This window comes from Pavona decussata, unplaced genomic scaffold (genome assembly GCF_977016875.1).
Source record: "Pavona decussata unplaced genomic scaffold, jaPavDecu1.1 SCAFFOLD_114, whole genome shotgun sequence".
Lineage (NCBI taxonomy): Eukaryota > Metazoa > Cnidaria > Anthozoa > Scleractinia > Agariciidae > Pavona > Pavona decussata.
Window position 1 is genome coordinate 6,906,240 of NW_028145528.1, and position 21,498 is coordinate 6,927,737.

The 21,498-nt window shown below is 40.2% G+C and overlaps 1 protein-coding gene across 3 annotated transcripts; it reads right to left on the minus strand.

The window, feature by feature from the left end:
* Nucleotides 1–904: 904 nt before the first annotated feature.
* LOC146470529 (uncharacterized) lies at nucleotides 905–20,317 on the minus strand. 3 transcript variants are annotated; one of them, XM_085122645.1, is made up of 10 exons: nucleotides 20,150–20,317; nucleotides 9,824–11,050; nucleotides 9,151–9,422; nucleotides 7,843–7,938; nucleotides 7,052–7,168; nucleotides 6,259–6,403; nucleotides 4,661–4,793; nucleotides 3,856–3,980; nucleotides 2,604–2,696; nucleotides 905–2,152 (listed from the first exon to the last, which is right to left on the minus strand). In XM_085122645.1, the coding sequence occupies exons 1-10, from the start codon at nucleotides 20,205–20,207 to the stop codon at nucleotides 2,055–2,057; spliced, it is 2,364 nt and encodes a 787-aa protein (XP_084978771.1). In that variant the 5' UTR covers nucleotides 20,208–20,317; the 3' UTR covers nucleotides 905–2,054. The 3 variants fall into 3 exon arrangements, with proteins under 3 accessions (XP_084978771.1, XP_084978773.1, XP_084978772.1); XM_085122647.1 differs by having other exon boundaries at nucleotides 7,052–7,162; nucleotides 20,150–20,284; XM_085122646.1 differs by lacking the exon at nucleotides 20,150–20,317 and adding an exon at nucleotides 16,329–16,473.
* Nucleotides 20,318–21,498: the final 1,181 nt, after the last annotated feature.

Here is a 21,498-nt window from a genome sequence, read left to right on the forward strand (position 1 = left end):
TGTAATCATTCAACCATACCCCAAATCGTTGTTCGTGTCATATGGCACATCCATCGATACGGAAAGCCGGTTTCCTATTCTTTTTTCGGCATGATGAACCTGATGTATAAGGAACAGAAATTGATAATAGATGCTCTATTACTGAGCAAAAGGCAAATTGCTTCAACGGTTTTTCAGGAGATGTACGCATTTGCTCAGTTTATGCAGACGGATTATCGGAGAGCTGTGTTGCGAAGGATAGTAATGACCTGTGTTGTGAAGAGACCCATTCATGGGAGTAGATCGTGTGATAAAAAATTAGGGGATTATACCGCTACGGTATAATATTTGGATGGTAAAAGAAAATATTGTATGCATAAACCCCACTGTCACGCATGAGATTTCAACCAGTGAGAAAAGAGATAATAGAATGCAGATCCTGATCTAAATGATTGAAATAGTATACTTTCCGGGAAAAACTAATAGTAGCAATATTGTTCTAGGCAGCGGTATCCCAGTTTATTGTAGCTGGTTGTTTTCCCAAGCCCCCCTTCTCCTCACCCCTCATCTTAAGGAAACAATAAAACTGTTTGCAGAGAAACTTGTTTTCTGAGATTGCTAAAGTTCTTGTCAAGTGGTAGGTTAGATAATTTCTACTTCAGCGTCGTTTTACTCTCCATTACGCACGGCGTTCATACTAATTTGGGGTAGCTGACACCGAAAACCTTATTTCAATTTTTAGAAAAAATGCACATGCGTGCAGCCAAGATCATTTATAAATACCATCCCAAGTCAGTTTTGAAGGTTCTAAAGAAAGCACAATGGAACTATCTGGCCTGGCATTAGAAACTTAGAAAAAGGCGGTCACTGTGTATGGCTGTATTGCTCAGTCAGCCCATCACTTAATAAAACCCAAACAACGTACTGTGGAAAAAAATTTTTCTCCTTTTATTTTGCAATTACGACTACTTTCTTTTAGTATTAAATGCGAAGCACAGATATTTTAATAAAGCACCAAATTAAAAATTAAACAAACTATTTTAGCATCTGCGCAATGGAATAAACGTGTATAAAGGAATATAGGAATATATCCCAGGAATAAATCCTACGCACACTCAGGATTGGAATGTTATCCTATTTACCTACAAGTAACGAGGCACAGCATGCAATTTTTCTAATTGACTATCTTCCTTATTCAGAATTGAAATTGTTGTGACAATATTATTGCGCATTCTTTTGGGACTGTTCCTACAGGGCCTAATTACATGGCGAATTTCAGCAGGGTTGGAACTACACGATGAATTTCAGCCAGCCCAGGCACAAGTGAGGTTATGTTGGAGAAGACTGGCCTGATGATGTCCTTTTTTTCATTGAAAGCACGATGCTCTTAGACGCCCAGGTTCACTTTTCAATCCGGACTGAGATTTCATGGCTATAACATGAGTCTTGTAAGCACGTCATTTTAGTCGGGATGAAAGTTTCCAGAGACGAATTCAGGATATCGTGTAAGGTTGTGCGTCGCGGGTTCCCTCCCCCCCCCCCCCCCCTCCCCCACCCCTCTATTTTTTCATGTAATCTTCATAGAGGTTGTACGCTTTGATCAAACGGCGACTATCTTGCTTTTTTATGTGGAACGCAATCTGGGAACAATGCTAAAACTACCGAATGGAGCTCTACACGCCCTGACAACAGACCCCACGGTAGGTTGGGCAAATCTCCCGTGATGGCGCTCAACATGATATATAAAAGCAAGATAGTATACGATCTCGACGATCACACGGACGACCCCACCAGCTCCGCTGATTTCTGTTATCGTGTTGAAATAAAGTTCTTGGTTTGATTTGATTTAATTTGAAAGATAGAAAACTGTGAGCAGTCTCGCCCGCGGTTCCCTTCCCTGGATTCGCCACTGGTTTCAGCATAGTTAGCTCAGAACGAACTGAATTTCTCAGCTCCGTCTGAGTTTTTGTGCGCTCGGAAAAATCCCAAAAGAAAATGCCTTCATCCCTCTCTAGTCCACGTAGATAAAATACTATGCTAAATGAAGCAATCGAGACAAAAAAAAACAATGGAACTTATATTGGTCGCAGCCTTGTCATAGCAACTGCTGCCAAAGCGGCCATAACCAATGTAAAGACGTTCACGTCATTGCTTCGTGTTCCACTTGTGGTTTCTGCAGAAGTAAAGGTTAACATTAAAAAACAACTTTCCCAAAACGCCTCGTGTCTGGAAATATTTCTACCAGAAAGTTCTTGACAAGATATCTTGAAAGTGTAATCTAGCTATATTTAGCTACAGATCTAAAAAAAAAAACAATCTTCCCGTGAAGGGTATGTTACTGCGAGGGTCTTTCGTCTATCTAATCTTTCATCCGTAGTTCAAATATATGTTTCATATGTTCATATTCGTTTATTCATCCTTCACGAGTATATTATGAACTCACAATATGACCACTCCCATGCAGATGGCATGATAGCTCAGTTGGTAGAGCACTGCACTGGCATCGCAGAGGTCATGGGTTTGAATCCCGTTCAAGCCTTCCTTTTTTTCAGTCTCTCTGTTCGCAACTGCTTAAGTTACGTAAATAACTACGATGGTCTTTCTTTCTGTTTAATACCACTCACCGCAGTCCTCGCTCGGTCCATACTGGCCAAGTGCACTTGGATTGTTCTTTATGGTGTCCTCTAATTGCTGTACAGGCTGGCTGACTTGGTTCTCTGTAAAAGAATGTGACAACGGTTTCCAATGCAAGCTTATATTGTAGGTTTAATATTCTCAAATGATCTCTTTTAGTCAACACTAGAGAAAAGTCCCGCGGTCCAGTTTTAATTCATGAGTTTTCATGAAAAAATTACATATATGAATGCTAAACAAACGCCTAGTATAGGTACTTGTGATTTACATAAACACAGCCTGTTTTTCGGCGTCAAATGTACTTAAAATGACAATCAAAGTTAACCGAGGAAGTCACGAGACGGTCTTTGCCTTCAAAGACGGTGCCTCACTGTGCGATTGACGGCTATGCGGGAAATCAAGATCTTATTAGCAAGAGCTGTTGAAATCCAAAAGGAAACTTGGGGTAACCATGCACTTTTCAAAGATAATTAGGCAACAAAATTCTTAAAAGGTTTGACATACATAACAATGTATTAATTTTTTCCAAATTGCCACTAGATTATCTCTGAAAATCCGTGGTTATCCCCATTTTTTTTTTTTAAATTCCAATAGCTCTTGCTAAGATTTTCTTTTCCCATATAAACATAAACCGTGAAAAATACCTTTGAATTAGAAGACGCCATTCTTAAGAAATCATGGCTTCTCAGACCATCCCGAGATGCGCAGATCGAATGCGCAGTAGCAAAAGGAGCTTCCGTCCCTAATGCTGCTGTTATTCAAAACCTTAAGAAAGTCTAATTGTCATTGCGAAGGTTGAACTGCGCTTGTCGAGTGTCTTTTCACCACGTACTATCCATCACACAATAGCAAGTGAGTAGCGTAGCCAATCAAATTCCAGAATTCGTGAGATAGAAGATTTATATGCTAAAAGATTATACGGTTATTTGCGATAGAGGTTTTAATGCGAGTCGAAAGTGAGTTCGCATTTGCTTTGCTACGCTCTGTGATTGGTTACAAAACTCACGTTCCTAAACCAATTAGAACAGTAAAACCCCAGACAATGGTTATGATACTGATGATACTCGAACGCGTAGTCTAACGGTAGAGGACATTTGCTCGTACTTCCATCAAGTTCTGATTGGTTCATTGGGCTTTTAAAGTTTTTCCATTGGTTAGAGTGCTTGCTTTGGTTATATTAAGGTTTCAAGACACTATAATATGATAAATAACAAAAAAAGGTATCAAATAAAAAATTAGTACCTTCGCCAATGATCCCAAACTTCGCTATTTGACACTTGTCAACCTCGGCCTTTTCAATGCGAATGTTGAACAACCGCCACTTGGGAATGTTGAGCGCTCTGGATACGACATCGGCAAAATCGGCACTGAAAGAAAAGAAACCAAAAATCAAGCGAAACACCAGACTGAGGTACCTGCTACCTGCGGGTTCTCAAGTCCTTCAATGTAATTTTATCATTTATTCAATAAATTTGTTGTTGTTGTTTTTGTTGCTGACTTTTTGAGAGTCTTGGCAGCTTATTGTGGAGACGCAGTGGCTTAGTGGTCAGAGCAATCTGTTGGTTTAATGGGGAAGTGTCATGGGGTTTTCGACCTCTTTTGTTAAAAATGATATAATAAGACCTTCACTTATAGTTACATAATAATTCTACAACAATGCGAGGAAAGAAATCAACTCAATTCTTGAGAGCAACAACTCCTAATCAGTTGTTGGAAATAAAAATGCGAGAACTTGAAAAAGTTAACGCCTTAACATATTTCAAGAATCAATCCGTTCCGGCCTACTCTGCCTCTGGTCAGAGGTACTAATCGACAGTTCTATTGCACTGGGATGATAATTTATAACAAAACTAGCCACGTAGTATTTTTGTTTCTGATGACAGACAAATATTTTTGGGTTTTGAAATGACATCAAATTTGCGTGATACTTTCCCTTTAAGTCTGGTCTTTAGCATAGCTACTTGTTATACCAGCGAAACATAGGGGGGGGGGGGGGGGTAAAATGGATAAAAGGTAACAAATACATATCTGATGGTATTATACTTACCTAGAGAACGGGTCTTTTTTAATGAACCCCAGAGATTTCTCCACAAATAGGGTCGAGTCAGCCACAAGGTTTGCACAACCAAGACGGCCGTCTCCATTTTCTTTTTCGTTAACTGCTATGCCACGACCAACAGCTGAATAAAACAACATTCATTTATTGTTTACCGACAACCATCCAGGTGGGTGTATCGATGAAACTTGTTTGCATGTTTTATCAAATACATAGAGGTCACGTTAACATCTCCCTCCCCCACGAGCTTACCTCTGTGCCCGCGTACAGCCGTACAAGGGCGAGTCATGACTTTAAGATAAGTCTACCGTTCTCTTCAGTCGACGCTTACAAACACTCATTTTATGTAAGATCAATCCCAGCATGGAATGCATTACCACCTGACAACGTCAAGTCTGGCACTTACTCGGAATTTATTAGTTCTTTATATGTTCTGCATGTATAATTTAACCTATTGTGCGTCCGCTGGCCGCTCCATTGCCGGATTAGCTTTGCTAATGGCAATTATGCTAAGTAAAGATTAAGGATCCACCCAGTCTTAGAGTTCTTGTGACATTTAATGTGTTTCCAACTTCAGAGCCTGTGTGAAATGCTTTAGAGTGGTGTTCCAAATGGAAGCTTCCGTGCAGTACGTAAAGATGGCGCTGTTTGTTTGTTTGTTTGTTTTTTTGTTTGTTTGCTTGTTTTTATACTTTGAAAAATAAACATTTTGTGTTTGAGGGTGAAACGTTTAAGGCGACACCAGTGCTTTGTAACTTTGCTGTTGGTGTTACTGTTGCTGCATGGTGCTGATGTTTTGTTCGATTGTTGGTGTTAGTGCTGGTCTTGATGTTGTTGATGGTGGTGTGGTTGTTGTTGTTGTTGCTCTTGTTGTTGTTTTAAATTGGTTTTGATGTTGATTCACTTTCTTTGTGTGTTGCTGTTGTTTGTTGGTGCAGGCGTGGTCGTCGTATGTAGTCTTAGTGGTATTGATGTTGGTTTTGTTGTGGCTGTTGCAGTTTTTGTTGTCGTTGTTGTGATAGTATTGTTTTTGTTGTTGGTGTTAATGTTTGGGGTAGTCGTATTGGTTTTGATGTTGGTGACGTTGGTATTGGTGTTGGTGTTGACTTTGGGGGTGTTGGTGATTTGTTAATGCTGTGTAGTATTGGTGTTGGTATGTTTTGTTGCTGTGCATCATACATAAGAAACAGCCACAATATTACATGTTAAAATACCCTTGTCAAAGATGATATTTTACAGAATAATGATTAGGGAAAGAGCACCTTGTGTAAGGTCAAAGATCATATACTGTACCGGCTAGAAAACTGCATGGCCATTGCGACGGCTACACTCGAAGAAACTCAAAAGCGCTTAAACTATAAGAAAACCAATCTATTTTGTTTTAAATTAAGAGAATGGAGACTCTACCAAAGAAATGACATGCCTTGCAAAGGATACGATCATCTAAACTAAATCCTTTTTCTTGAATAAATTACAGACGATAGTGGCATGAAGATCAAATGCGACAATTCAGCAATTCGAGACAAGCACTCGCCAAAACAAACACTTTAACAAAGATAAATGACATGTTCTTACACTTTCATCATTACCTGAGTTTCTGCCGAACATTGGAAGGTTGGCATCATTGTAGAGCTGCCGACCACCGCCCACCATAACAGGGGCGTGTTTTTTGCTCAGGTCTCCAGACTCACAGCGGAGCAGATTGGATGGTCCGCAAGCCGAAGAATAGGTTCCCTAAATGAACAACAAAAGGAGGCACAATAACCAGATAGACAGATAGATAAATAGTCGACCCACTGAGACGATCCGTCCGCACATTTGGGACGATGATGATATAAACATCTCCCTGTTAAAAATGCCGACAGCTGATCTATTCTCCATAAAAATGCTCCCATAACGGTCACCCTTACATAAGGCACAATAAATTCTCTCCGGAGGAAGCCGTTGTGAAGGTGTTCAACTGTAAAATACCTCAGAACTTTCTCATTAATAAATTAAGTTCTACCGTTTTTTTATTTATGAACCTGAAGCTGAAAGCCTTAATTGTTCAATATCGGGTTGTAAGCACTCAATTCCGTCTCCTTAGTATATTAATTAGTAAATGCACGGGGGACTGGGTTGGTAAAGAGCTGAGGCTGTTTACCTACCGCCAATTAGGTCTGGGCCTCAGTTTAATCTCAGATATTAAAGGCATCATATGTGAGTTAAAGTTGTTGCTACCTTTTATCTTGCTCTAGGACCCTTTAGGGTTTTTTCTCGTGATTTGAAGAGCTTCCACCTTCCAGGAAACATTTCCAATTTTCAATTTGATTTGGGTATGAACGAACTGGGTGAGAATCGCACGCGTGGTTGATAAGAATTTCCTGTAGAAAAGCCTCCTACCTCAGTATCAACTTCGAAAGGATTAAAGTCTCCCTGCAAACTCAAACATCTCTTGCTGACTTCGGCACTAGCATCATCTCCAACAGCATTTTTGTATATGCCCCATTTGTGCTTATCCTGATTAGAGGTTGATAGGACAGTTATTACCAGATATGATAAGCAGATTTATCAGTTGGCAGACATGGTGTGAAGTTATTGGCAGGGAAAATAAGAATTTTTTCGCGTTTTCTTTTCGCAACTACTTAAGTTGTGTACTAACTGTAATGGTCATATATTTCACTTCCAATATAGGATATTTAACGAATCGACGGCAGTTTTCTATGGTCAATACACTTACAGACAATAAAATGACGTCATAAAATGTTCAAAACTTAAGTGGAACCAGTGGCACAGGCAAGTTTCACCGCCAAGTATTGAACATTTTATGGCGTCATTTTATGGCCTATTGGAGAAAATACCATTGAAAACTGCCGTCGATTTGTTTTTTGCAATAACATGGAAAAAGAACGAGGGGAATTTTCTTTGGTTTCCGTTGAGAAAGCGCGCGCGTTACATCTGACGTCATTTTTATTGTCTGTGCTCTTGAAAAATAGCTGATAGCATGTTTCGGGCGTTCAGATTATGCATCCCAGAAACGAGGAAACCTGGCAAACACAGAGGAAGTCCTCTTTCCTTTTTCAACACACAATATATTTTTCGCTCACGCCATTTTGTTCATCGCTTCCTTCTAACTGTACGCCTGATAGCAGCAGAAAACTAATTAAAGCATAAGATTCTAAATAACAGCTTACTGTAGGCGAGGCTTGGGACTGATCCATATAGGTGATCTCAACAAAAACCGTACTCTCGGGGGCAGCAACATTTGGCTCACTAGAAAAGTGCTGGTCCTGGGGAAGAAGAAGAAGAAAAGAAAAGTATATTTTCTAACAGTTAAGCATCCCGCGCTATAATCATGACAGCACTCCTTTGAAGTTTGTAAACCAACAAGGAAAGCTGTCACTTCAAATCACCATGAACGGCAATTCCACTTGTTTCATGACAGAAACAACCTTCCATTGATTTGAAGCTATGAAGCTATATATGTAAGGTCGTTGCTAGACCACGAAATACCGAAACAGCTATTTTTCTTTCTTTTTCTTCCGAAACAGTGTTTTTCCGGTCCACGAGTTTGTTTGATAAAGATTTTCGTTACACAGCTAACGTCACAAATCGCACGATTACTGATGTGGTTTATGTTTGTACAGGCCAATAATACGAGGCCTGAGGGAGCCGGCGGTTTCCTTTAAAAGTTCCTAAGCAGCCTGACATGGATAATATAAGCAAGAAATCTTACGGGCTCGTGAGCGAACGACTTTGTCTGCACTGTTGGTAGCGTTTACTGCCTGCCTTTTAGGTGATCAAGGCATTAAATAAGGAAGAAAGATTTGTGTCTTGATGTTTCGTGGCTTCAGTAGTACTGTCTGTCACGATGAGCGTCGCTTAATTTTTTCACATTGTGCTGCATGCGCACCTTTAATTTGTCATTCCTGACTGCTCGCTTTTCAAACTGCTTTTTCGGAAAGGCAAATTTCAGCGTCAAAAGTGCTGAGAACGACAAGCTAGCATTTTCGGAAAGCAACTGCAACTCGGAAATTAGGGACTTGGGGGGAGGGGGAGGTAAGATTCCGGCCCAAAAAAACTTTCTTCGACTTAAAATTTTAGCTAAAGAATTTGAACACGGAACAAACTCTGTTAGCTAAAGGAAAACGACAGGAAACAGCATTTTAATTATTTTGCTTGAATGTTCTCGTTGGGTTCCCCCGATGTCATGAATTACTTTGAGGTCACTATTTGAAAAACACTGATTGAACTTTTTTTGCAAGTTTATTAATCGAGGCGAATGGGAAGGAATAGGCCATTTCCGAGTTGCTGTGAACCTCCCTATGAAAGCGAGGCTAACTGCAAAACTTTTCATATTAAAATTAAATTTTGTTTGCATATGAATGAAAACTATGTTCAAAACAAAAAACTTTGTACTTAGCCTTGCTTTCATAATAAGGTTCAAAGCAACTCGGAAATGGCCTATTGAAATGTTTTACGTTACTTTTTTTTCAACTCACAATTATAATCATTCCCTCCAGGGTCGGCCCAGAGAAGTTCGCGAAAGCTTTCATGACGTAGGCTGCGCCTTCCAGCTTAATATTGCTGCAAACCCACCGCGCGTTATTGTCCTGAATTTTCAACTTGTGAATAACAACCGAGCGACCTTGAATGCTGTTTCTACCAAACAACGGCAGATTGTAGTCCATATGCTCCTTGCTGTAGCTCGTAAAATTTAAGAAAGAACCATACTTTCCACTCAAGTCGCCGATTTCATATTCATCATCTGTTCCTAGAGAAAAGAACAAAGGAAGAAGTGTGTTTAATTCTGCTGAAACTTAGTTTGGAAGCCAACGATTGAAACCCTTTCTGAAGTCCTTCAGGTCGACGTCGTACTTTTAAAAAAGAGTATTGTAATAAAACTGTGGACATGTGTCAAAGTTTCTCTTTAAAATGACCATCTAACTAGGCACGTTTTAAGTCAGCCAACGGGTCAATTTATTTCTCAAAAGGTCATAAACGGTGCGCCAGAGAGAAGTAAGATCAACACGAGATTTAACGAACCCGAATGTTAGACTTGGCGAGTCGGTGAAGTGTTTATTCCTTTTGCCAATGCGTTTTCACTTATCAGAATCGTCTTTCAAGGTGCGTTCACTCTAGTACACTATAAAAACAGCTGTGAAAATATCATACCTGTTCCTGCAGCAGGACTTGTCTTAATATTTATATTGAAGGGATTCCAGTGGTCTCCAGCAACAATCCCTTGGCAAGATTCACTCGCCGACAAGTGCTTGTATTCCGGGCTCGGGTATGCGTGCACGTGATGACCTTGGGCCTTGCGGTTCAGGCCAGTTAGGCTGATTTCAGTTGTCGTGCCATCAAAAGGGGAAGCCTGAGTGAACTTGAAATACCCATCCACTCCTTCATTGACGGCAGCCTTGAAAGAAGCTTTCAGTACTTTAGGCTCGAGGCTTTCAATCTTTGCACAGGCCATGGGTTTTCCTGGGTTGTTAACGGAAAACAAAACAATCGACTCACCGATGACTTTGTTTTCGCCACTCAATGGCAAGTTAGTGTCGGTGAATGCCATTTTGCTCGTTGATTGTTTTGAGGATGCTAGTGAAACAGTAATATTTCCATGTTTGGATGCCAAGTCACCAATGGGACAATTTGCGTGCATTGTCTGGTTACAGTTTGCCCCATTGCTGTTCTTTGGGTTGAACATTTCGCCCAGACTCTTCTTGCAGTACGTTGCTGGGTCAGACGCATCAGTGTCCACCACTCCTTGATTAATCTGCCATTTAAATTGACTTTGAGCTTGGGCATTGTTGACAAAGAAGAGATCTACAAACAAACTAGTGTCCGAGTGCTCGTCAACTTGTCTGAGGTAAACAAACCCTGCGACTGGAGCCCTGAATACTGCCACCGCTGTTTTCATAGAACGTACAGGAGTAATCAGTGCGCACGCCTTGGGTGTGGCGCCGCTGTAAAGAACCAGTGTCCGACCCATGATGCTGTGTGGACCTACAGCTGGAATTCTCAACTTCTGATCTGTGTGGTTGCTCTGTGCTGTGTTTGGCGCTATGTCTCCAAGCATTATCCCCAAGTCTCCAACCGCGCATTTCTCGAATCTAGTGTTACTACCAGCTTGACATTGTGTACTGTAGTCTGCAGCTTTCTTAGCCATCATGGGGTCAAATAGTTCCCCAACTGCTCCTGTTACACAGCTTGTAGCTGCGTTGCCATCGTAGATCATAGGCAGCTGATGAATACTCCATTTCAGGGTCTCGTTAACGCCTGATAATTCCACCATCACGCTTGTAGGACCGTGGTGTTGAGGTTGTGAAAAAACGACTTTCCCTTTTATTCCACCCATGCTGAAAATGGCTTGTAAATCATCATGGGACGACGAGGCAAGACCTGAAATCAATAGATCGATCCAATAAATACAAAAACACAAACGAACCAAAAACTTTTGGGCGTAAGTGATGTTCTCGCAAAACAGTTCAAAAGTCTATTATTTAAGTGTAAGAGTGTTAAAAGAAAATGTGACATGTTTCAAATCGCTGCTCAAAAACTGTTCTTCCCCGCTGTGGCCTGTTGTTTTTCTTTTGTTGTACTTTCCAATATTCGAACGAAATAAAGCGTAGCTCTTTTTTGTTTAACAGCGTTGAACACGTTGAAAGACTTCTTTCAATATTCAACATGACATGATCTGCGATACAATATGTAATGTATTTTGAACGGCAGTTGCAACAGTTTTTAGTGTAAACGAAATTTACAACATAGAATACGTAAGTTCTCTGTTTCTGGGCAAATTTAACCAGTGGAAAGTGTGACTTACGCGGTGTGAATTGCTTCTCATACTCTATTTACCTCCCGACGTTGTCCGGCCCGTTTTTGCATGTCAGTCCTATGGCCAGTGTGTCAAAATTAAAGTGGTCAATTTTGTCCGGTTTTTGATCGGTTTGTTATATTCTCAGTGTCAGGGAATAATGTTTGGTATTTACCTCTACACCAAGAACTACCACTAACATTTATCCCCCTCCGTCTCGTTATATAACGGTTAATTCCAATTGGTTGTGCTGTACCTCGGTCCCAAAGATTTTTGTTGTCGCCTCTTCGTGGCTCAATTTTGTTGGACGAAAGAGAACAAAGAAACGTCTGCGACCACGGTAGCCGCGTAGGTAATACGAGTCCCCTAAAAACGACTGCGTGGGAGGTTAGGTAGCCGTTAAGCTGTTTCATGATGCTGTGTAAACCTGGATTTGACACCGCAGTACGTTTCACTGGCCTCATTTTAAAAGACTTCGTTGAAGTAACCACTTTGCTATTACATAAGTTACCTGATGTAAACACTCGAGTACGTATATAACAAATGGATAAGGGGGTTAGTTTCTAAAGAAACTGCGGTCCTACGTCGGTGGGAGTAGAAACGAAGAAGACTCAGAAAAGTCGTCATCACGTTGTTATTCCTATCATAAAAACCATTTCATCAATAAAACGAACTTTTAACTCTCTCTGTTGTGTAAGGGGCTGTACACTTTTACCACGATACCTTGCGAACCTAACACAGCCAATAGGTACACAGAAAGCCACATATTTTTTGGCAAAATGCTTCCCTGTAATAACAATATTGCGTATGCTGAGGTTTGAAGTTTTAAAAACGTTTCTGTGCGTGTTTATGAGCGTTTTTAGGGTTCTCGTACGGTGAATTATGAGTAAAAAGTATCAGCCATCTTTTTCACTACGGTGGATTGTTAATAAATGTCAACCAACACGCGTATGATCAAGGCATCCGAGAACAAATAAGGAAAAGTTATTGTGATCAAAAGCTATTGAGTTTTACTTCTAATGAAGAGCGTTGAATTTATTGATAAAATACTTGGCAGCCCGAAAGCTGAATTGCGTATTTACATAGATACAAAACTAGAAATGCGAGTATCAGAATAGATAAGAGTCTAAAATACGAAATGTATAATTAATTAAAATGTGCAATCGATCGACATATACTAAAAATCCAGACTCGTACCCAGTCGCTATTTACGTGTTTTGTGAGGTGAGAAGATTGGATACGAGGATGGATTGAGGCGCGCGGGGTGTCATGGGAAGAGGTGAAGGAAAATAGTGACTGGCATATTTTGTTTGACAGATCCGTACAATCGTGCGTGGAACCGTGCAGTGCTCTTTTCCAAGAAAACGGAGTAATTTTAGACATTTCTTGCAGTCAAAATTCACTGCGGGTTCTAGTTTGGTATTTAACGAGCTAAAGCGTTCGTCCGATGAGTGATTTCTTTTTTGTTGGCTTGTAACGTCGTGCTGCTGTAATGGCTTCTCCGCGGGAACATTCGCGGGAAGACGATGTGGGTGATTTGGACATTTTTTTCAGTGAATTGTGGATCGAAGGTTAGTATCGCAGTCATATTTCGTCTTCCCGCGAATATTCCCGCGAAGAAGCTATTACGGCAGCACGACATTACAAGCCAACAAAAAAGAAATCACTCTTCGGACGAACACCATATTGGATCGAAATCTGCCAGTCGCTATTTTTCCTTCGCCTCTTCCCATGACACCCCGCGCGCCTCATTCCATCTTCGTATCTAATCTTCTCACCCCACAAAACACGTAAATAGCGACTGAGTGCGAGTCTGCTAAAAATCTACAAATATGCATTATCAATACAGGATCTTATACAGGGTGTTTCAAAAGTTCGTGGACACTTTATTTTAATACAAATAAATGATAGTTTTAGAAATCCGATATTAATGAAGGTTTTCCAGTTTTATGTACATTGTTTCCTTTGACCACTGTTGAAACATCAATATCCAGAGTGCCCCCCATTGTTCTGTATAACGTTTTTGAGCCGTTGCAGCATGGAACGAGCTAGCTCCCTTAGGCTTGCTAGCGGTATGTTCTGCCAGGCGTGCCGTAACCTTGATTCTAGTTCTCCCATCGTCTTAGGGATCGGATCTCTGTATGCAGCTTCGTCGATGATGCTCCATAGGTTTTCAATGGGGTTAAGGTCAGGTGAATTTGCTGGCCACTCATCTTTTTGGATAATATTCGGGAGGTTTCTCTAGCCCCACTGCTGTGTTGCTTTCGCCGTATGAGCTGGTGCGCCATCTTGAACGAGGGTCGCATTGCTATTGTTTGTGAAAAGCTTTCGTTTTACAGGCTCTTCTGTTGTAGATCTTCGGCTGAAAAGAGGCTTCACTTCTCTCTCAGGGATTTTTGTGATGTAATACTCTGCCGTTACAGTCTGTCCTTGCGGGATAAAATGTAGGGCAGTAAGGCCGCAGCCTGTCATGCCACCCCAAACCATCCATTTGGCGCTTCCTTTAAATTGGTACGATGGCGGAACTTGACTCTTCTGTGAGCCCCATACGCTATTGTTTTTAGGGTTCGGAAAATGAAAAATGTTTTTAAGGTACTCATCGCTAAAGAGAATTTTCCCGTTCATCTGCTGTCAATTTATGATATTTTTAAGCGAATACTAAGCGAGCTTTCCTCTGGTTGTTGCTCAGAAATGGAAGCTTTTTTCGTCTCAAAGGTTTTCATCCTTTTCTTGACATATACCTCCACACTGTTGGTGCAGATCCAGGCAGACCTCTGTTCTTCAGTTGTTTGCTGATTTTCTTGTAGAATTTCCTCTTTTATACTTTGCTTTTTCTATAACTTTCTTTGCTGTTCTGTCAAGGACTGATGGTCGACCACTTCTTGGCTTGTCGTAAAACTCTTGTGAACCTTTAATACCACTTCGCTACCCAGCTCTTGCTTTTTTGCAGTGTTTTAGCCGTTTCTCGAACAGATACTCCAGATGATCCTAGAATTGCTGCCTGTGCTCTTAAATAGACTGCATTTTTAGGGTTCATAATTAAAAATTATACCAAGACGTGGAAAATCTACAGTATGTAGTTGCTACTGAAAACAGACAAAAATGGCGGGAAAGTACAGAAACACACACGTTACAGATTTGCACCTTTTGGCGGGAAAATATTTATTTCAACGGGGATTTTTATCTGACTCATACAAAAGTTCTGAAAATCGATAAACAATAAGATTTGTTAATATCTGCAAGAAAATGGAGAGAAATATAAGAAATCTGGATGAAGTATAGACGTTTTAAAATGTCCACGAACTTTTGAAACACCCTGTATATGAGATGTAGTAGCTGCACCAAACCTTGCAGATCTTCCACTACATAACAAAACGGATACGAAAGAACTGATTATCAACAGATAAAAATAAAACAAAGACAAATTGCAGAACTAAAAATAGTTTGTCAAAATATATCCTGCCATATTTGAAAGTTTTGACATATCTCCAAAACAATTTGAGATACTTCAAGAATTCAAGGACTTAAGACGTCTCAGAGCGTTATTTTTTTTTTAATGAATTTATGTATTTGTAATACGTGATCTGCAATTTTTACAATGTTACTAGTGTTTGAATATTGAACACTTACCGTATTTTCTCGATTAAACACCCCGGCGTTTATTTAAAATTCGGCAGTTTTGACCCGGCGTTTTTTCGAGGCCGGGTCCGGCGTTTATTGATCAAATGCGATTTTCAGCCATTTTCCCACGTTGATTTGTTATTACCGATCCTCGGAAACCTAGGGGCAGTTTGTCAGTGCTGGACAATTTTCCCCTGGATCACCCGAAGTTACAGTGTTATGGTACCGTACATACGGCACGTGTACCATGTTGCAATCAAGATTTGTATCACTAACAAACAGCACATAAACAATATATGAATGATGTAGGAGCAAGTAAATGATATGAGTACAAAGTTTTAAGTTTATCGCTAACGTTCTCCTCGTTTGTGTCAGCCAATGTGTGCAAACTGATTATTTAAGTTTTAATTACATGCTAATACACGCCGGGGCCCCGATTAAACGCACCCGGCGTTTATTTAAAAATCGGCAGTTTTGACCCGCCGTTTACACGAGGCCGGCGTTTAACCGAGAAAAATACGGTAATCGCAACACAAGGCAATTAAGTACTGATAAAATAAGGATACGTGACAGATTGATTTTTCAAAACAAACAAATTCATTGAAGCAGTTTATTCACAGCCTAATGAAAAACCGGCGTGCGTTAAACAAAAGTAAACTTCAAAAGCCTCAACCATATAATCGACGGATGTAGGAACATTTTAAAGAGCATTTGTATCTTGTTTTCGACAGCTGTTAATTAGAGTTTAATCCAGGTAGATGGTGGGTTTTCCGGCGTGCTATTTACGAATTAATTGGATAGTACGACCACAGTGGCATTACAAATTAGCAATCAGTCAAAGTCATTTCAAGTGAGCTTGAATTGGCAAGTGCATGGACATTCACAACAATTTAAATGAAGCTGAGAATGTTTGCCGAATGCAATTTCAAACCCCATTAGCCCTTGTTTCTCTCGGATGTTTGAATTTTTTTATCTACAGAAAAAAAGGTTTTACTCCACTGGGTGATTAACAAATGAATAAACATTAGATAACTTGTAACGCTGCTCACAGAATTCCGACTTAAATCTAAACAGTATTATTTAAGTTCCACTGGACTCGAAGCTAAGTTTTTCTGATTTAGCTTCTTCATGATCTGTTCGCAGATCACCTTCGGCGCGGTGGGATTATACATATCAGTATTGTGCACGACAAGCAACTATCAACCTCAGAGTAAATGTTTTAGATTGCTTTTAACAACTTACTTGCAAATGTAAACAAGCATGTCAATATCGGAAAGCCACATTGCCATGACACCATTTCTGAATGTCAGATGACTAAACCCGGCGTTTCATGTAACAACTTCAAACGCCTCGATCGGACTAAACAGCTTTTTGCAGGTTCACACAGATCCCAAAGCTTTTTATGACGCACAAGCTAATGGGAAACATGATTGGCTGACGAGAGGGTGATAATAAAGTCCATTTCTTCCACGGAGAAACGATAAATACTCAAAAACAGGTATTAGCTAATTCGCCTTACGGATCAACGATAAGAATTAGAAAAAAGTTTCCTCGAAACAGAAGAGTTCATTTCTTCTGTAGAAAAAACAGACACGACGACGACATTAAAGCGGAACTATCACGCGAATTTGATGTCATTTCAAAACCCAAAAATGCTTGTCTGTCAATAGAAACAAAAAAACAATAGTCTTGTTTTGTTATAAATTATCACTCCAGTGCAATAAAACTGTCGATTAGTGCCTCTGGCCAGAGACAGAGTAGGTTGGAATGTATTGCGGAAACTTGAAAAATGTTTGGCTAACTTTTTTCAAGTTTTCGCATTTTTGTTTCCAAAACGCGCTAGAACAGATCACGAGTTGTTCCTTTTAAGAATTGAGTTGAATTCTTTCCTCTCGTTGTTCTAAAATTGTTTTATAGCTATGTGAAGGTCTTATTCCACCATTTTAAAGAGGTCAAAAACCCCATGACACTTTCCCTCAACACTGATTTATTACCTTCGAAAGGATGATGAATAGTCTGAATAATTTAAACAGGAACATTGACAGTTCCCTTTGGTGGAATGTCTGTTTGAAACAGGAGGTTTGGAAGGACATAATGATCCGCCTCAAAAATTCGGATTAAACTTTGAAGAAAAATATAGGGTTTTCTTTAGCGAAAGGTTTCCAAAACTAGACGTCCCCAACGCTGAAAAACTACTCGCTTTTGTTTTTGGAGGGAAAGTACGTCGTTAAGAATGCGGGGAAAAAAAGGCCAGTTACAGTGACGGCCAACTGGGTCACTCGCACTTTCGAATCACTTAGGCACCCAAAACTGATCACGCAGAACGGAACTACAAAGTTCTAAAACTAAAGACAAACAAGAAAACCAAAAAATTAAAACAGCTCTTATGCATACTTCACTGAGAGATTTCATTGTACCAGGGACACCAATGGTTCGTTTCGGGTGTAATATCTGTTTGTAAGGCCTTAATCGTCTCAGAAATTCAGATTAAGTTATCATGAAAGTATGACTCAGTATGAAGCATGTGACTTAGAGAAGTAAGTTGTTAAGCTAGATTTGTTCAGATGACAATTCTGTGACAACTTTTGTGAGTTTGTTATTCACAAGTTTTGTCTGTTGTGGGTTTATCCAATCAAATAAATTCTTCGCCTGGCTGCACACTCAGTGCTTGACAGACTACTGGGCTACAGGCACGAACTTTCTTAGCTGTAGTGTCTGACTGCTGATTTCTAATTAAGCATCGTTAACAATGAAGTAACCCTTCTTACATGGTAACAGCGGGTGACAAGACTCATCACACAGTTAAAAGAGCAAAATGATGTGAAATGGCCTCGGGGTTCAGCCTACCGACGGCCTGCACCGTTGGAAGAAATTTCATCTAGCTTGGACGAGTCGTGTTCTCGCCACATCAGATAACTTTCAAAGTCAGGGAGTCAATGAAGAATTTTGAGGTTTCAATAGGTGCGGTTCTCTCCAAATCTTCTCACGTTTATCACTTATTTTAGTGTACAAGGAAGGCTGCTTTCTCGGACTTTCGACCTGGGACCCCTCTCGTATCTGGCAAACTGCGCAATAGAGCTAAATAAGAAGTCTAAAGCAGTTCAGGTAGCACAACTTTTCACAAGGATTGAAGAGGAGGGCCACGATGTGTATTCTACTTTCTGCGACTGGGCAAACAAGATAGCCTGCGAACGCAGACGTGTTTGACAGCTTCTTTCCCGGTGTGCGACAAATGCAGACTGCAGACTGCAGACTTGCAGACTTGCAGACTCAACATACTGGCCATTCCCAATTCATTTTAAAAACAATATTGTGTAACCTCCGCCATTCCATATCATGCGCTGTCCGCTTGGTACGCTTTGATACTTGGCTACTTTCACGATTTTCCTTCAGGAATAAAATTCTTGCGTGCGCCAGTTTTGAGAAAACGTTGTCAAACTATGTAGCAAACAGCATAATGAGGGCTAGGTTCTGACAAAAATACAATTTTAGTGATTTTTTTTATTTTCTAAAATATCAGGATCGGGTAAACTCTCCGACGAACGAGGCCTGTTGCATTGAATTTATCGGGTATCGAACGCCTGGCAAGAACGAATTAGCTGCACAGCGTTATTCAAAAGACATTATAAGGCTTTTCCGATATTTTGATTGGTTATCGAGATATCCGAGTTCAAAGTTAGAATAGCACAAAAATTATGTAGACGTGTTGCTCAAGTGGTCGCCATGCCAAAGTTAGTTTGAATTTTAAAATACCTGCGCGAGATTTTAGCTCTTAAAATTTCGTAAACAACACAGGCCGCGAGCTAGTGAATCAGCAAAACTCCATGGAATCAACAACACTAGCATACAATTCTCGTTAAATTCCAAAGTCGCGAAAATCCGGAAGTATGCAGGTCGGCAAGTCTTCACGGTTGTCCTGAAGGACAACCGTGAAAGTAACCAAGTAGCCTTAAAGCGTACTAAGCGGACAGCGCGTGATGTGGAATGGCGGAGGTTACACAACATTATTTTTAAAATGAATTGGGAAAGGCCAGTATGTTGAGTCCATCAAGTCTGCAAGTCTGCAGGTCTGCAAGTCTGCAAGTCTGCAGTCTGCATTTGTCGCACACCGCTTCTTTCCACCGAGCGGAGAGAAGCGACAGCCAGAAATACGTCTGCGTTCGCAGGCTGCCAACAAGACGGATAAGAGCAAAGCTGAACATTAACGTGTTTTGTATATTCGGTGAATATTGTCAGCCGCTTCAAAACGTGACATTTGTGCCGGCGTTACTGCACAAGATTGAACGGGAAGGCTTAGAACACTGTTAGAGTGCCTGAGTGAGCGGAGATCGAGATCTGTGAAGTACTTCATATCATATGCCAAGCAACGTAACAGACATTTGTTTCTCCTTAAACTTTAATGAATAACCTCGCATACCGTATGCGGAAACATATCACCCCAACCCGATATTTCAAGAGGTATTTGACATCTTCTGATCCAAATACATTTTCTTGTTTGGAGCAAAGAAATTTTTAGTCAGTATAGTATTCTATTTTCTTTCCCGACATACTCCCGAAGGCCAGCAAAACTCAATAATTATGAACAGTGTGATAAGCGGCTTATGATCTCACGATGACAAAGGGACTTTTTCTTGTTGTTTGATTGCGTTATATTCACTTTATATTGGACCACTGTGGCAGATAAAAACCTTTTAAAAACCACTCCTGCACGCGTGTATTTCGTTGTCCATTGTGCCGGGATTGTACAGTGGATTGTGCCATTGCTGTTGACAGAATTCGTTCGTTTGGTAAAATTACCAGTGCCGTGCGGGCGATGGGGGAGAACGGCCCGTGAGAACGGTAAACCAATGGAAGCCGCGATCATTTAGATGCAGGCCAATACATGACAAATTGCAAACCATATATGAATACATCATGAAAGGAAGCACGGCGACAATTTCGTTATCAATTGATTGTAAGCGGCGTCCGAAGGATGAGGTACACGAATGAATTGAGTCGAGTTAGAAATTGCAGTCCCTGAAGGTTACATAAGCATTTTACGACCTTGAAATACTCAGACTTACCTGCAAAGAGAATTATTTTGGCAACTGTGAGAACCACCAAGGCTTTCGCTTCAACCATTATGAACCTCGTTCTGTAACTAGTGTTATATTACACAATGTTTAGTCCTAGGCTTCCGCGAGTGCGATCAGCTTGCAGCAAACAGCAGCAAGAGATTAAAATCACAAGGTAGAAAATTTGCATACTTTTTGACACAAGATTGACGGATGCTTGCGAAATAAATTAGTCACGCAAAAGTGATCAGATGAACAAATATTTAGTATTCTCTGTTTATATATTAACTAATCTACTTGATATCTGGATAACTGGTTAAGAGTTACATAAACAAAAAAAATCACGAAAGGTGACCAAAGACACGCCAAATAGGGAACCAAAACATTTTTTTGTTTTTGGCTTTTTAAAAATTCTCGGAAACAATATGTTTCTTTCCAACCGTGACGTGTGGTTATTGTCAAGTCGATGCTGCACATGAACACTCAGTCACGGGAACAATATTAATAATTAATTAAAGGACCCTAGTCAGCCTCTGCCTTTTTCGATGCCGTCGAAATTATTGATATTGTATTGTGAAGCGAAATCTTATTGCTTTACTGTAAGTTGTGTTCCTGATAGTATGTTTCATTATCTTTAGTAGTTTCACAGTGATTTCGTTCATTTCGACATGCTCCGAATAATTAACAATTATTCACCGAAGTGGAGGTGAATAGTGATGGATATTTACCGAGCCGCAAAGCGGCGAGGTAAATATCAATCACTTTCACCGACACTGAGGTGAATAATTGTTTTAGTATATACCACACAAGCTGAATAACTAGAAAACCAAAAAATTATTTTATTTCTGACAATATACCGACAAATGGTATGAAGTTTTAAACTCTCGCGCGCCACGCGGTAAGCGATTTCTTATTGTAGAAAGTTCCGTCTCGCTTTCTTGCAGACAAATAAAACTTTTGGAGGCACTTGTTTAGTTCCTACAGAGTCATTTCTTCCATATTTTTCTGTGAAATCGTCTTTTTGTTGAAACCATTCTAAAAAATATTAGATGTTTCGTTGTTTTCATTGTAATTTTAGTGCTCGGCAGTAGTCGTAAACAAGGGTGGATTGTATTTTCATTTTTCGCCTTGGAATATGAGGTTGAAAAGATTAAACAATTTACCACTTAATGCCGTCAAACAAAACTTTGTTGCCATTTATGTATTTTTTTTAACAGACGCCCCGTTTATCAAAATAATTTCCTCTTAAGTAACCGTGGCAAAATGGGAAGCCATCTTGTCAGTCTCCGGAGGTGAATAGTATTGGCTAATCACCTCCGAGCTAGCAATCAGCGCGCGCGAAAAGTACTATTCACTTG

What these genes read in the sequence shown, in the direction of transcription:
- LOC146470529 (XM_085122645.1), bottom strand. Translation starts at nt 20,207, where the DNA reads ATGGTTGAAGCGAAAGCCTTGGTGGTTCTCACAGTTGCCAAAATAATT. An exon ending in AGTCCCAAGCCTCGCCTACA is followed by an intron (nt 7,169 to 7,842) that starts GTAAGCTGTTAT and finishes ACCTCTAATCAG; the next exon opens with GATAAGCACAAATGGGGCAT. An exon ending in AAAAAAGACCCGTTCTCTAG is followed by an intron (nt 3,981 to 4,660) that starts GTAAGTATAATA and finishes CTTTTCTTTCAG; the next exon opens with TGCCGATTTTGCCGATGTCG.